Here is a 17,058-nt window from a genome sequence, read left to right as displayed (position 1 = left end):
TTTTCTAACATTGGACATCACTTAATATACATAATAATAACGTATCAACTCACCATCTAATCAAAGCTATCATGTTAAGCATATTATTTATTTATTTCAACCATTATCATGATTCTAAGACCTTGGGTTTCATCTATTTTGTAGACTTAAAAATACATTGGAAGTCATTAGTCTATGCGGCCCAATGTTGAGTTCTGGGTTGAACTCCCCAAAACAAATCCGAGCCTAGCAAAATCACGCCTCCAGTGAAAGACACGTGGCTACGTGCAAAAACCGCCCTTGACTTCTGGCGACTCCACTGGGCAGTCATAAAGTATAGCCTTATCATAACTCCAAAAGTCTAGAATCACATATCATGAAGGAGATCTCAACTCCAACATACACATGCTTAATATCCCTTGATCCAACATCTCATGGAGCTGAGTCAACATTATTATGTTCAAGATATTTCATGAGATACCAAGCTACCTATCTCTCAACTATTTGAGCTACTCCAACTAAGTCTTGCAACATACTAATTTCAAGATTATAGCCCCCATATAAAAAATAATAATTAAAAAAAAAAAAACTTTTATGCCTAAAAGGAAAAGGTTTATCTAGCAGTAGCAACAAAGGAAAAAAAAAATAATAATAATAATAGAGGGCTGCATTAGTAGAAACCTCTCTTACTACTAGACATATTTATCTCTCCAACAGCAAATGGCCTCATCAGTGAAAAGCCCTTATGTTGCTTGACAAACACATTGTTATCCATCACTTTAGCATAAAAAGGGGGACCTTATCAATAGAAACCATTCATATCGCTGAACAGTTAATTTCCTTCTCCAGCGGTTCAATCGAATAAGTTTCCAACAAAAACATTTAAATTCCTTTGCAAATCATTCCTATCCAATAGCATAAAAATATACACATGCCTATTTGACCCTATTTATGCACTCACCAAAATACTCAAATAGCCCCCATGAATATTTCTCATCCCATCATCAAATTAGTCCATAAGTATTTACTATCTCATTACCAAATTGGGTCACGATATAAACCATTACCATAAAGCCCCAAAACCACATATTTGGCCCTATTTTTTACCTTTAACGTTTGGCAAAACCCAAAATTGGCCCTATGAGCCCACTGCACATATCTCATTCCCCAATTTTTTATTGGCAACATCAAAGCCCAATTTTTCATTGGCTACATCAAAACCCAATTTCTCATTGGCAATATCAAAAGCCCATTTCTCATTGGCAACATCAAAAACCCATTTTTTGCTAGCAACATCAAAAAGCCCAGTTCTTATTAGCAACATCAAAAACCCATTTTTCACTGGCAACATCAAAAAGCCCAATTCTTATTAGCAACATCAAAGCCCAATTCTTCATTGGCAACATCAAAACCTAATTCTCATTGGCAACATTCAAAGCCTAGTTCTCACTGGCAATATAAAAAGGCCCAATTTTTATTGGCAACATCAAAAACCCAAGCTAACTACTGGGCATTATTTCATCAAAACCCAAGCTAACTACTTGGCATTATTTTGTCAAAAAACCGAAGCTAACTACTTAGCACTATTTTATCAAAAGCCCAAGGTTATTAATACTTGGCAAAAAATCATATTATAAATATTTTACTAAGAGCCCAAGTACTATTTTTTTTTTTTTGGCAAACAATCATTTAAAAAAAAAAAAAAAAAAATCCAAAATCACTTTACAAAAATATTATATCTTGCTCAAAAGCCCAAAGTTAATAATCTTTGGCAAAACATATTTATTTATTTATTTATTTATTTATTTTTACAAACGCATTATACTTGAAGCCCAAAGCCAATAACCTTTGGAAAATTAATTTTCCTAAACAAGTATATAAGCTAATGAATCATGGCAAATATTTATACCATATTATCTATCTTATGAAATAACACCATTCATTTTTCCAAAACCCATGGCAAACATATGTCAAGCCCATGGAGAAATGTGAGTGTGTGTCATTAATAATTAAGCCCATAGAAATTATATTCAAGACCTATGGCAATTTTATTTATCTTGCAAACCCATGGAAAATATTCATAAAAATCCATGGAAAATTATATTATCAAAGTAATTACTTATTCGATGATTATAAAGCCCATGGTAATTATCTTAAACCCCATGGCAATTATTATTTACCTTGCTATTTCACAAAAACACATAAAAGATTCAAATAAAATTATATTATGATAATTACTTATCTTATATTACTAACATTTAAAGCCCAAGACTAATAATACTTGGCAATGTCTTAATCTCAAGGTTAATAATACTTGGCAAATTCTATATTACAAATATTTGAAACCCAATAATGAACTTTTTTTTTAAGCTCTTAAACGCATAGCTATAATTTATGCCATATTCTAAACCCATTAAATCTATTTTGTAAAACCCATGGTAACTATGTATGTTACGTAACACTATCCATTTTTCCAAAACCCATGGAGAATTATGAATTTGTGTTACTAACATTTAAGCCCATGGAAATTATATTTAAAACCTATGGCGATTAATTTTAACTATTTATTTTATTTAACACTATTCGTCCTTCCAAAATCCATGGCAAACATATATCAAGCCCATGGAGAATTATGAAAATGTGTTATAAATATCTAAGACCATAAAAGTTTTTACCTTAAAATCTATAGCAATTATATTAAAAATTTATGACACTTATTTACTTCATACTTTATTATAAATCCATGGAACTTACCTTAATAAAACCTATGGTAATCATTTATCTTATTTCACATTATTTATCTTTCTACCATTCAAAAGCCCATGAAAATTATTTTAAACCCCGTGGCAATTAATATTTACCTTACTATTTTACAAAACCCATGGAAATCATGATAAAATATATATATATATATATATTATCACGAAAATTATAATTATTTATCTTATGTTATATTATTTATCCCATTAACATTCAAAGCCCAAGACCAATAATACTTGGCACCATTTTATCAGAAGCCCAATACTACTTGGCAATATTTTGAAAGCACAATATCATTTAGTAAAAATTATTGTAAAGTCTTAAAATTCCAAGACTAATGATACTGGGCAAATAAATTATTTCAAATATCTTACTAAAAGGGCGAAACTAACAATATTTGGCAACATAAATTTCTTAACATATATATGTACTTATCTATACCACAAGATTTATATAAAAACATAGTAACTATTTATCTTATGCAACACTATTCATCTTTCCAAAACCCATGGCTAACATACATCAAGCCCATGGAGAAATATGAACTTGTGTTACTAATATTCAAAACTCATAGAAGTCATATTTGAAACCTACAACAATTACGTTTATTTTACAAACCCATGGCACACATTTGTCAAAAGCCCATGAAAAACTATATTACTAGATAATTATTTATTCTATAATTACACTAAATAATAAAAACCCATGATTCAAGTCCATGGCAAAACTATTTTATCAATAGAATTCAATCCCATAATCAAAACCCATAGTTCAAGCCCGTGGCAAATTATTTATCAAACCCAAGCCCAATAATGCTTGGCAATATCTTATCAAAAGCCCAATACAACTTGGCAATATTTTAAAAGCTCATGATTCAAGTCCATGGCAAAGTTATTTTATCAATGGAATTCAATCTCATAATCAAAGCTCACGGTTTAAGCTCATGGCAAATTAATTAACAAAGCTCATGTAATTAAGAAGAAAGAGTCAACGGTTCAGCTATGATACCTGCAACAAATCTATGCTCATCCAACACCTTTCTACACTTGGGGGCTTGATTCACTAATCCAAAGGATTTCATTTCTGGGGGCTACAATTGGGTATTGATCAAAAAAGTATCAAATATGTCAATAGAGGCACTTCCACAACAAAACTCTATTGATCTAGCAATGGCCATTCTCTTTCAAGAAACATCTTCACTCACGCATGCCCTTGCAAGACAAGCCCTTGCAAAGCAAACTTATGCACTCGGGGGGTTAAAAGTTGAGGACAAATTTTTCACACCACGTGGCTTCATTTTATTGGCGACCCACACCATATCAACACTATCATGGATTTTGGGAAAATCTCTTCTGAAGCCCAAAATAGCCCATATTTACACACAAAAATGCGTCAAAGCCCATTGTTCAAGCTCATAGTACATTATCTCATTTTTTGCTCATGATCCAAGCTCATGAGTTTCATCGGGGGAATTTTGGGAGTCGTGGTTTAGAGGGCCAAGAAATATGTTCAGTAAAACTCCAGTCGTTCAAAGTTGATAAAGGAAAGTATATTGCTTGGCATGTCTTCCCCAATTCCCTGAACTCTGACAAGTTAGTGTGCAATAGGTAACATTTGGTAAGCCTTTCATATCACATAACACTTAAAATGATAAAACTCCTCATGCTCTTTACATAAAAATTAATGTTTATCATATAATATAAGTTTAAAAATGTAATTATAATATTTCATATGAATTACATTATTATAATCTAAATCAATTCCAAACACATGGCTAAATATATATTAGTATCTCATACCTAGCATTAAATGCTCTCTTTACTCTCTAAGATTTGGTTAAAATACAAAAAAAAAAAAAAAAAAAAAAAAAAAAAAAAAAACAAAATTACATCTCTAAAATTTCATCAAATATCAACGAACTAGTCTATTACTTACTAAAATTATATATGGACTAAACATATAATTTTTCCAAGAGAAGAAACTTAACCAAAAATACCAAAAAAAGCTCCAACAGAAGCTAAAATAGCTCCAGCAGAAGTTGCAAACAGCTTCTGAGGAGGTTGACACATGTCCTAAAATGATGCCATTTGCCCATTAATGCCCAATCCCAGCAGCTTGCTGTCATACCCAAATAAACAAGAGGATCCCATAAAGATTATCTTGCAATTTTTAGCCAAATCTTAAATTTAATGCCAAATATTTTTTCCTCCAAGCAAGATATCATTTGGATAATATCATTTAGCTATGACAGCTATGATTGATAGCTATTATAGCTATAACATCAGCCTTGAAGTTTATAGCTTTCTTATTTTGGCTAAAAAACAAAATCCCTCTAATTAAACCACTTACCTTGTCAAGGACTTTTCTTTATTTGCTAATTTTCCCTTCAACTAAGTTCTGATCTAGTTACATAGCTTGACTCTATATAAAGAAGACCAAGCTACACACTAAAGGGGACTGATCCATCCCTCTCTCACCTCATTATTTTGAAACTTCACTTTGTTGCTACATACACATTTTCATACTTCCCCATCTCTTTTGCAAAATCCCTCTTAATAGATAACACCACAACACATATATTACAACACACCATTATCCATTACCCATTTTTCCCATACTCCATTATTCTGAAACTTCATCATCTTGCTGCCTAAAAACATCTCTATCTCATGCTTCATTTCTCATACAAAATCTCTCTTCTTAGAAAACAACATAACCAATAACATAACACAAAAAACCACTCCAGCAGCAGCTCTAATCTCATGTATTTACTACATTTAACTTTCATATAATCTATCTTACACTTCCATATATTTCAGAAACACATTCTTCACAAAATACCCATACATACTCCTCATATATCTTTAAACTCCATGTCTTACAAAGTATAAATATACAAGATCCATGTCCAACAAAGTATCTACATATAATTCATATACATATTACAAACACCACATCTCAAAATATATATATATATATGTATGTATTTCTTACCATCTCCACACATCTTAAAACATATCAAACACTCTTCCAAGAACTTATTACTAAAAGCCCTTTCTCATGGAATATATATATATATATATATTTACAATGCCAAAAACCCTTCTTATGAAAGGCAAAATACTAAAAGTCATTCTCATGGAAGGCAACATTACTCAAACTTGGCTAAAAACTAAAAGAGTATTACATGGGGAAAATCATTTAAGTGCATGATTAAGAGGACAAACTTAACCAACCGATGCACACGACTGGACATGCTCTCTCTCCCTCCAGCTGCACCAATTTTTCCCTTTCAAATATGAAGGTTACTGAAATGTCTAAGTCCATTGTTGTTCTATGGCTGGAGCCCCAAACTATGAAGATAAGTCATTATATTTTACCTTCAAACTTGTATTATTAAGTATATTTTATTCATTATCATTATATCACTCAACTAATGTTATTATACTGTTGGAATGTCATCAGAAACACATAAGATAAGTCAATATTTTTCTATTTTCAAGATTACATTATTAAATACATGTTAATTCATTATTATTATACTGCTGGATGCAAGTTACTTTAATATTATCTCATTATTTAATGAAACATGATCACACTAATGCTTCATTAATGAACATATATATATATATATAAATTAATTAATTAATTGATCTACCATAGTTGGACATGTTATTCTGACATATACCACCAATAGACATATATTACTTGGACATAAACCATTGTTGGATATATATTACTTGGACATAAATTATTGTTGGATATATATTACTTGGACATGGACCATTGCTAGACATAACTTATTATGTTGAACGTAAACTATGAACCGCAACTGGACATGGACTATTGGATTCATCCAATTGTTGGACGTTTGACACCTAATTAATTATTTTCTAATATTGGACATTACTTAATATACATAATAATATCGTATCAACTCACCATCTAATCAAAGCTATCATGCTAAGCATATTATTTATTTATTTCAACCATTATCATGATTCTAAGACTTTGTGTTTTATCTATTTTGTAGGCTTAAAAATACACCAGAAGCCATTGGTCTATGCGGGCCAATGTTGAGTTCCGAGTTAAACTCTCCAAAACAAATCCGGGCCTAACAAAGTCATGCCTCCAGTGAAAGTCACATGGCTACAAGCAAAAACCGCCCACAACATACTTTACATTTATTGCTTATTGTTCATGTTTATGCACTAGAGTAGTTTCGGTGATTGCACTTCACTTACTCTTGTTCCGCACTTAGATAATTTAGAGTAAAAGCAATCTAGCCGTATTTTTAATTTGGAGTCTAAACAATCTCTTGTATTTTTGCACAAATCCGAGCTTTCATATTTAATCATGAATCACATATGTTATATAGTTAACTTCAAAAAAAAAAAAAAAAAAAAAGGGATAACAGCCATTTAATTGTTTTCGTCTTTGATATAAGTTCTAATGGCTACAATATTATTGTCAAGTGTGGAAATGCTTATTGTTATTATTATTCCTTGACTACATTATCTATAAGATGCTTGCTTGTTATTTTTATTGATTCTCATAATAAACTTGTATTCCTCTTTCCAACCCACCTAATAAATACTTATTCATATTTGTATATATGAAGATAAATAACGTATGTTTATACTAATGTACAATAAATAATATGTAATTAGCATTTTAGTCTATATATTTGGTACTTTTAATTTAGTCCTCAAGTTTATATAACTTCATTTTAATCCTTATATTTATAAATTTTCTATTATTTTGGTCCTTAAATGAAGGTAAGATAGAGATTAAAATGACAATTAATTTAAAAATATAAGAACCAAAGATAAAGTTATAAAAACTTACGAACCGAATTGAAAATACAGCTAGAATATAGGGACCAAAAAGGTAATTTTCCCTAAATAATACTCATTGCCTCTTTGTTTAGCTTCACATGGATAATTTGTTGTCGATAGAATGACTTGCCTGAAAAACAATCATGATGAATTTAGTCACATTATTTTCATTTTTAGTTGTACACTTTCATTTAAAATTAACTTATTTGGTTAGTGTTATTAAATTGTACCTAACTAGGTATTCACAGGTTTCAAAAAAAAAAAAACTAGGTATTCACAAAGCTTATATTATTGTGATTATACTCACAATAGTAGCAGTTTCACTATTGAGAAGACCTTCGAATGTGTAACAATGCAAAAAAAGGGGGTTATCTCCATTAATATATTAGGTTATGTTAATAACTGTCCTTAGAGCAACTGTTAATAATACATAATAAGAAAGTTTTGACACTACTTTCATGAAAAATATAAAAAGTTATCAACAATATTTATTTTTTTATCATTTTTTTCAATTTTTTTTTTATTAAAAATAGTTCCTAATCCAATGCCCTAGTTGGTTAACATTTCCCAATTTATTATATGTTTCAAAAATACTTGAACAATGGTGATGTCTCTATATTCAGTATTTTCATTCATCATAATCATAGAAATCTACCCATAGCTAGAAATGCTCAAAACAAAATAAAAAACACGAAAATAGAAATTTCTATTTATTAACTATTTACCATATTTAATTTTGTGCAAATTCTATAAACATATGTTTCACTATATGTGTGTTTTCTACAAATATATGGTTCATTATATGTTTGATTTTTATGTTTATTCATAATTTTGTGGCATATTACACAATGTTTTGCAATGATTGTTGATAATATAAAATTACATATCTCATATATCATTTCGTAAACACATGTTATTCCCTTAAAATATATACATGTATCATTAATAAAAGCCAAAGGTGGATTTTGAGTGGAGTTGTGTATGCCTTTGTATTAGAACTCCTTTCTTTTTCCCTTTTCCTCGTGTGTGTGTGTGTCTAAAAAGGGAAGGGAAAAAAAACAGTCAGTCCCAAATTTGGGGTTGGCTCATTAACAAAATAATTAGGGGTGATCATATGTATTATTTTCCTTCAATATATAAAATTGCTATAAAAACTCAATATATAACTGCATAAAATTCAAAAAATTTAATGTACAAATTATTTGTTACCTGAACAATTTTTTTTTTAAAAAAAAAAAACTATAATAACAATCCAAAATGAAATAAAAGAAAAAAATTATATAATTTTTTTAAACATAGAGTAGTTACATTCCTAAGCAAAATTGTCACGCATCACCTTATGGATGTTGGGGGTGACATTGATTCCCCAAAACGAAATGCCCTATGTTACAAGGAGATATTTTATGGATTGTTACAACAAGATTATTTTGTCTGTCAATTAGGTTAAATGGGATTTTCCTCTCATTTTCTCCCCTAGTTTTTACTAAAAAAAATGTTCATGCAAAAGAAATTATGAAAAAAAAAATGCTTAAAAATGATAGGTGGCAGAACTTTAATAGAATTGTGATAGAAGGTTTAAATGAAAGTTTTAAACTTTAAAGCTTAAACAAAATCTTTTATATCTATATCTATATAAAAAGGGAGAACTGAGCTGGTTTTTTGTTTGACAAAACGACATTCAAAATGGTAAAACGGCAGAAGTGGGTGCTGACTTGGGTGTGCAAACGAAATATTTTGGGTACGAAGTGTGTGTTTGGGACTAGTTTATAAGCTAGCTTATATGTACAAATCTTTTAAGGAAAAAAAAAAAAAAAAAAAGCTTACTTTTTCTAATTTAAAGCACAAATATATTTTTGCACACTCTCAGCAAAAAGTGAAATAAGTTTTTAAACAAAGTTGTATCCTTAAAAAAATTTAATTTGGTGAACCAAAGAGCGTGAGACAGTTTGATCTTTTGAATCCTATTTTTGTTTTTTTTGTTTGCTTTAGTTGTCTTTTTGTTTTTTTTTTTTTGTTTTGATAGGAAATTGTAAACTTCATTAAATTTTTTAAAAAAAAATCATATCATGGACAAGAGTTTGCACAAGAAAACAATAATTCTTTTCCATCTAAAAAGAAAAATACATCAATACCAAAAACATATTTTGCTAAAAAATGAGCAGACATGCTGCCTTGTTTGCGTAGGAAAACTAAGCAATTGACTTGTCTGAAACTCTGAATACATATTTTCTTTCAAACTTTGTTTGAATGGGCAAATGCTTTAGGCATTGTTACTTTTTTGTCTCTGCCTGACATGCTTGATTTTTGTACTTCTATTGTTGTTTAGTAGTTTCTTTTTCTTTGTTGCCTCTTAGCACACTACCTATGTGCCTTGTTTTTACATTTTTGTCCATATTTCTATTTTCAATAAAGTTTATTACTTATCAAAAATGATTTTGCTTTTAGCAATTGCTTAATAAAATAGTTCTATTGAAACAATGTCTAATATTTACTTTCCTTTTCTCAATGTCTCCAAATAACTCTAGTATCTTCTATTAATTAAAGTCAGCTGTGATAGAATTGTAATATTTTTTATTATAAATATTTTTTTTATAATTTTATTCACGTTTAAGGCTTCAAAATTAGTATTTAAAAATTTTAAGGTTTATACGAAGCATGTAATAAAAAAAAATCAAAAAGTCTAAAAAGTAAATACCCTCTTCTAAAAAAATAAATAAATAAGTAAATTACTTTAAATATTACTAATAGTTTCTTTAGAAGGGTAAATAGGTCATTATACACGCTAACCGTTTATGACCCGACCCAAACCCCCGTCCACCCGTTCCTTTGCTATCCATTCACTGCCCCAAAAGCTTACTCACTGTTAACTGTTAAACATTGCACCCAATTTCCCTTCGCCATTTCTAACTGTCTCAACTGTTAAACCCTTTTCCCTGTAATCACAGGTATTTATAATTTGGGTTCCTTTACTTTCTCTTCTTCTTTCTCAGCTACCAAACAGAATTTCGTTTTATTTTGTATATTTCAAGTTTTCTTTGTGTGTGTGTGTTAAAGCGGTTTGGGAAAGCACTGCAGAAACCAGAAAGATAGATAAATGATAAATCACACTTCTTATGCATTTAGCGTGTGTGTGTGTGTGTGTGTTTTTTTAGTTAATTTTTTTTTTATAATTTTTTATGATTATTGTTTTCTGCTTTTTATTGTCACTTTTTTAAGTGTGTTTTAGCAGTTCTAGTTGAAATTAATAAGGTTGCAATGTTTGATACTTTGATTATGTTTTTTGTGTTATTCAATTTGACACAAATTGTCAAGACATTATGGGATGGCTTTCCTATTCTAGATGATAACTTTATACTTGCAATAGTAGGCTTAAAATTGCTCATGAGCTAAATTATAGGGATCAATAGTGTATTTTGGCTTTAATGTTTCTTGGTATGTATCAACTACCGTTTTTGGTGTTCATTGGGTTAACTTGGTACCACCTCAAAACCCTACACTTGGTCTTCCCCAGAATTGCTGTGATGTTGCAAACATCATATGAGAAAGAAAGCAATCAATAATAATATGTAGAAAAGCAAACTCAATTTAAGTAATGAACTAAAAGTAATGGTGAATATAGTGCTGCCCTTTTGAAATCATGAGGTGATGTTCATTTTTGTAGTGTGAATTTGGAAAATCAATGGTGAGAAAAGGAAATTGTGGTTTCAGATAAATCCACTGATTGGTTCTTTATCACTGTTTTACATATGGAATATGAGTTATCGTTACAATGGCTTGGACCAACCTGTGTTAGTGTTGGTTCTTACATCCTTTTATTGCCATTTTCGTTTAATAATTGCAGATTTAATTGGTTCTTGTTTGTTTTTTGTGTATGTGCATTCTCATGTGATGTTATAGAAGTGTAACTTCTTTGGATATTAAGACTGCTATTTGCTACCCAGCATATTCCTGGCCTTACTACTTTCACTTCCGGTGAAGTTTAATGCTGGTAGTGCCATAAATTCGATAATGTTTGGGTTTGTTCTTAAATTTATATCATCTAGTAACCTTGTATACATGCCAAATTCTCCTTAATTTAGAAATGGCTGACGGAATAATTGTCACATTGAGTTTATAAATCTATTGGAAGGTGCCAGAAATGAGTTGCTATTTTGTTGATGAATTTGGAGATTAAAATATATGAACATGCTCGGAAAAAAAAATATAAAAGAAACAGCTTGAAGATTATTCTAGTTAGTATTTGTCTGATTATTTAAATTTTTAATAGGCAACGGCTGAAGTGGGTAAGTGTCAAGCTGAGGTGGATAAATTGAATGGGTTTTATTTCTTTAGACTGATTTTATTGGGCAACCTTGGTTTCCAGCAGTCGAATAGTAAACCCTAAAAGACAAATGTCAAAGTGGATAAGTTCTACAGGTTTTTCTTACTTCTAAACATAGACCCTTCCATCTTTTTCCATTCATTGCTACAAAGGTATAAGTCTATTGCCGAACCTAACTTTGCTTTTGATTGCCAATACTGAATTCTGACCTATATCCTAGTGGGAGTGAAGAAAATGATGTTCCTTCAAATTTCTAGCATGGCAAAATCCTTCTTGCCTTTCTCTATGGAAAATCTTGATCCTATTTTACACCCTTTTATGTCATTTTCTTTTCAAAATCCTACATCTAAGCCTACCTGTAGTGTTAGTTCCCATTCATGTTTGATCTTGTCCTCCCTGTACAGAGCAGCCGTGATTTAAAATCTCTTCATTGCTCTGCTGTTTCAAGGAAGTCTAATTCAACATCTGACCCTGAACCTAGCTCCAACTCTAAAGCTAAACCTAAGAAAAGCAATTGCCGCCCGAAAACTGAAGTTCCCCAAAAGGATGATGAAAATCAGGTCTTTCCAGAAACCATTCCAAGGAAGCCAAGGCGTGGCCGTAGGAGTGAAGCAGTTGCAGTTGAAGATTTTATTCGCGGCTCGCTTGAAAAGACATTTGCATCAATTCGACAGCAGAATTCAGAAATTTTGGAGAATAAAGAAAATATAATGAAGGATAGAGCTGATGAAGAGATTGATACTGACAGCCATGAAGATGAGAATGATATAAATGAGAATGAGGATGATGGTGGTGGAAGAGGAAAGAAGATGGTGGTTGAGGAAGAAAGTCCAGATTGGCCACTTGATGCTGATGTGGGATGGGGAATTAGAGCATCAGAGTATTTTGAGAAGCACCCAATCAAGAATGTTGTGGGGGAAGATGGTGTTGAAATTGACTGGGAAGGAGAGATTGATGATAACTGGGTAAAGGAGATCAATTGTCTGGAGTGGGAGAGCTTTGCTTTTCATCCAAGCCCACTGATTGTTTTTGTTTTTGAAAGATACAACAGGTAAGTCTATTGAAAATGTTTCTTTTGCTTGAACTAGTAGTGTTATCTATCTTAATCTAGGGGAAAAGGATTGTCCTGTATAGAACTTCCATACTGCATTTCTGTATTGTGATATGTGGTTGTTTGCATGTGTTTTATTGCATCATTCATTATAGTGTAATGAGAGAGGGATTTGGATAAGGTTTTTTGGTTTAGTGCAATATGCATATGCCAATACATCCATCTATGTGGCAAATTTCTGTGGGTTTTTTTATTTATTTTCTTTCTTTATTTCTTCTTGATAAGTAATTTTCTGTGGCTTTATCAGAAGACAGCAGGTAAAAATGTGGTTTTTGTTTGATATTTCAAGCAAAATGTTGACCGAGAAAGTTACACATATATAGTGCCAATTTGGTATAGCTTAATTTTTTAGCTTTTTTGAACATGGGTTGTTTGAAAAAACTGTACATAACAAAAGGTGAGATTTTGAAAGAGGTGAACTTTGAAAAAGTGCAGTTTTAAACTGCCCAACTGAACAGGCACTTAGATAATGTAGATAAAAGTGAGGAGGTCTAGATGTTTGTTTAGTTTGTAGAAAAGTACTATATGCATATATACATATTGAGTACCTTAGATTTAGGTAAAATAAATATGATTCCTCCCTGCTCTCTCCCCCCCCCCCCCCCCCCCCCCCCCCTCCTCTCTTGTTTCTGCCTGTTTCAGTGTCTGGCATTTCAATTTAATCACTATCGTTGTTCACATTTTATCATTCTGTTCAAAGGGCAACTGATAACTGGAAGGCTTTGAAAGAGCTAGAAAAGGCGCTGAAGGTTTATTGGAGCGCTAAAGATAAATTGCCTCCTCGGGTATTAAACTTTTTGTTTGTCCTTTTGAATTTTTTCGAAGTTACACTCCGTTTCATTTTATGTGATCTGTGGATAAGCATTGTGATATATACTTATTGACCCTCCTTTGGTTGCTGAGAAATGAACTTAGAATACAAATAAAGAGCATTGGATTTTCTAACGTTGCCCTTAAAAACTAGTATCAAGTGAATCAATCCACAGTGTTTCTATGGGCCCTGAGTACTGAAATTTTAAAATTCAAAAATTTTAGTTTGTATTCTTTCCTACATTTTCCAGCAACCAGTTTGAGTTTCCTTAAAATGTTTTTCCATGTGTATTCAATGATGGTAATGCTCTTGATTTCCTGATAACAGTCAGTTAAGATAGACATCAATATCGAGAGAGATTTGGCATATGCACTTAAAATTAGAGAATGCCCAGCAATTTTATTCTTAAGGGGAAACAGGATCTTGTACAGGGAAAAAGGTGAGATTTAGTTCTGCTCTTTATAATTTTGAGAAGCATGGTTTTGTTCAGATGCTACCAAAAACGATGGTGCAGTTGAAGTTGTGTTCTGGCCATAATACAATATTATATGTGTCTTTGCAGAGATTCGGACAGCAGATGAGTTGGTCCACATGATTGCACATTTCTACTATAATGCAAAGAGGCCTTCATGGATTGATGTTACAGCCTTGTCTTGACCGTACTCATGTTATCATAGGTACTTTATTCAAACCTAGTAAGCCTAGTACAAATATACTCTTCTCTTGCATTTTCATCATTGTTTTTAACCTCTGCCTTTACGACTTTTTGGTTCCTCTTAATATTACAATTTTTTTATTGGTCAGTCATCAATGCTGGCATAAATCCTTGAAATGCAGGTGATGTGGAACATAATCAAGAGCAAGTTTAATTGGCAGGTTAAATCTGTTTGTCTGGGAAATAACTCCTATGAATTACGCCAATCCCTGATTTTGCGAGTGAAAGTTCCAGGGCAATCTGAATGAGCCAAGACAATTTAAATTAACCTATCTCCTTTGTTCAAGTGCCCTGTCTGTTTGATTAGAATGATATGAAACACAGAGGGTCAATAGCAATGGAAAAAATCATAGACAATTAAATTAGTCCCATGATATCAAAAGTTAAAAGTATTTTCAGTTTTATGCCATCTTCTAACTCATCAAACTTTGTTCTTGCAATAGATGTTTTAGCGCTGTACTGATGATTTCTTTCCGGTGATCTGGCTTTAAATCTAAAGCATGGGCCCAACCAACAAAGGATTATAAAACAATGCTACTACTAGGGTATTATATTAGATGAGAAAGGGTTCATGGAAAAGAAGAATTGTGTTGGCACATTTATTGCATGCAACTGATTTGTCACAATAGGCGGATCATGTACTTGACTGCATGTGGATCTGATTTGCAATGAGGTATTAGTTACATTCAATGGATGTGTAAAAATAATTTCTGCAAGTGGCGGATCATGTACTTGACTGCATGTGGATCTGATTTGCAATGAGATATTAGTTACATTCAATGGATGTGTAAAAATAATTTCTGCAAGAGACTCGCAGAAATTATTTTGTTGAAGGTTGGAGGAAGTGGGGTTTGTACTATGTACCACATTGTACTGTTTTGTTGATGGGAAAGCAGGCTAATAACGTTGAGTAGGCTAGAGCCTGAAATGTTTATCAAGAAGGTTCCTATTATTATGATGTTTAGGGAGCCAAGATTATTTTTGTTAAACCCAAATTTTCAGGGTGTTTAAAATTTTGTTTTAGGGTAAACAAAACAGATTAGTTCAAAAATAATTATGTGTGTGTGTATATTTGCAAGTCGGGTGTTCATATGAACACTGAGGCTAACGCAAAGTCACCCTTGGCGAGGGTTAAGGTGGCCATACCCAAAACCCACTCTTGTTTTATATTTTGGTGCTAAAAAAATTGTTTCACTTCACGCAATAATTCAAAAAACTTATTAATTTGGTCTTTGAACATTTGGGACAAATTTTGATTAAGTTATTTAAGTATTAATTGTGTTAATTGTGTCCATCATTTTCTAATTATATATCAATTCCATTCCTAAACTACTGATTAGGCTAAAGTGATGGTCCAATAATAATGGCATCCCTTGCGGTATCCCATGTATATAGTTTGAACCCCGTCTCCCGTTCTCCCACTCTACTTAAAAGAAAGAAAGAAATATTTATTGTGTCAAATTTGCCTCACAATTTCTAAAATCAAGTTAATTTTAATTAGTTCTCAAAAAAAAAAAGAAGTTAATTTTAATTATGATAGTCCTTTTTAAAATTTTAATGGAGAGTAGACTAAAAACTGAAATACGACTAGATCTTGAAATTTGAATGACAAAATTGACCAATGAATTAGAGGAACCAAATTGAACTTTGCTCAATAATTCGACCAAATTAATAATTTAATATTGAGAAATGGGAATTACTCTATCATGCTTTACTTGCCAAATTATGGATAATCCATATATACACTGATACACATTACCTTAATTGAACAATTAATGGACTCAAGAATATTATCTCAAATGATAAGCAAATCTATCATAAACCTTCATATTTGCTTGATTGAAAAATAAATCAAAAATATTATTGACACATCCAATTTCATACCAAATATCACTACTTGTTGAAGTGTTCAATTGTAAGTTATTAATAAAAATGTGGTGCATAAAAAGTATTCATTACTCAGAGTCAGCTACTGAAACATATTGTAAAATTGGATGTTTTACTAGATTTATTCAAAATAAATATAGGTACGTTAAAAGTTTGTAAGTCAAAGTTATGAAAAAAGAAAAAAAAAATGTTTGTTTCATGACCTATTAAGCAATCCGGGTGAGGCTTTTGATCAACAAGTTGATGCGATGATTCTAATCTTTTTTGTGGTATTGTCCAAATCATAGACATAGAAAGGTGTTGCAAATCGCAATTCCACGGTTCCACCTAAACCACATCATCTATTATTAGTGTCGAAGAAGCAATCCAATCGTGGTGGAATCTAAAGCCTTTTCAAAAAACAATAACTTGTATGACATTCCAAAATCTTAAAATGGGGAAAAAAAAGAAAAAAAAAAAAAAGAAGAGTTATGAACAACTTTCTTGTTAAGAAAGTAAGGTAATTTTGTCATTTCGTCCCTCCTTAATATTCATGTAATAATTTACACATTCTAGGGTAAACATTTAACATCGCTCCTATAAATAGAGACACGCCAACTTTTCTCGAGTCTCTCCAGTACTCCAATTCATTCTCTC

General features: G+C 31.4%; 1 protein-coding gene across 4 annotated transcripts; it reads left to right on the top strand.

Moving 5' to 3' along the window:
- The first annotated feature begins 10,403 nt into the window (after nucleotides 1-10,403).
- Nucleotides 10,404-15,548, top strand: LOC112020644 (thioredoxin-like fold domain-containing protein MRL7, chloroplastic). Of its 4 annotated transcripts, XM_065770940.1 has the most exons (7): nucleotides 10,404-10,522; nucleotides 11,845-12,261; nucleotides 12,303-12,949; nucleotides 13,710-13,794; nucleotides 14,148-14,259; nucleotides 14,383-14,497; nucleotides 14,658-15,548. In XM_065770940.1, the coding sequence occupies exons 2-6, from the start codon at nucleotides 12,133-12,135 to the stop codon at nucleotides 14,475-14,477; spliced, it is 1,068 nt and encodes a 355-aa protein (XP_065627012.1). In that variant the 5' UTR covers nucleotides 10,404-10,522; nucleotides 11,845-12,132; the 3' UTR covers nucleotides 14,478-14,497; nucleotides 14,658-15,548. The 4 variants fall into 4 exon arrangements, with proteins under 4 accessions (XP_065627012.1, XP_023908964.2, XP_023908963.2 ...); XM_024053196.2 differs by lacking the exon at nucleotides 10,404-10,522 and having other exon boundaries at nucleotides 12,160-12,949; nucleotides 15,035-15,548; XM_024053195.2 differs by lacking the exon at nucleotides 10,404-10,522 and having other exon boundaries at nucleotides 12,160-12,949; nucleotides 14,979-15,548.
- The last annotated feature ends 1,510 nt before the right edge of the window (nucleotides 15,549-17,058 follow it).

This window comes from Quercus suber, unplaced genomic scaffold (assembly GCF_002906115.3).
Source record: "Quercus suber isolate HL8 unplaced genomic scaffold, Cork oak 2.0 scaffold_4, whole genome shotgun sequence".
Taxonomy (NCBI): domain Eukaryota; kingdom Viridiplantae; phylum Streptophyta; class Magnoliopsida; order Fagales; family Fagaceae; genus Quercus; species Quercus suber.
This window is presented reverse-complemented; position numbering and strand designations above follow the sequence as displayed.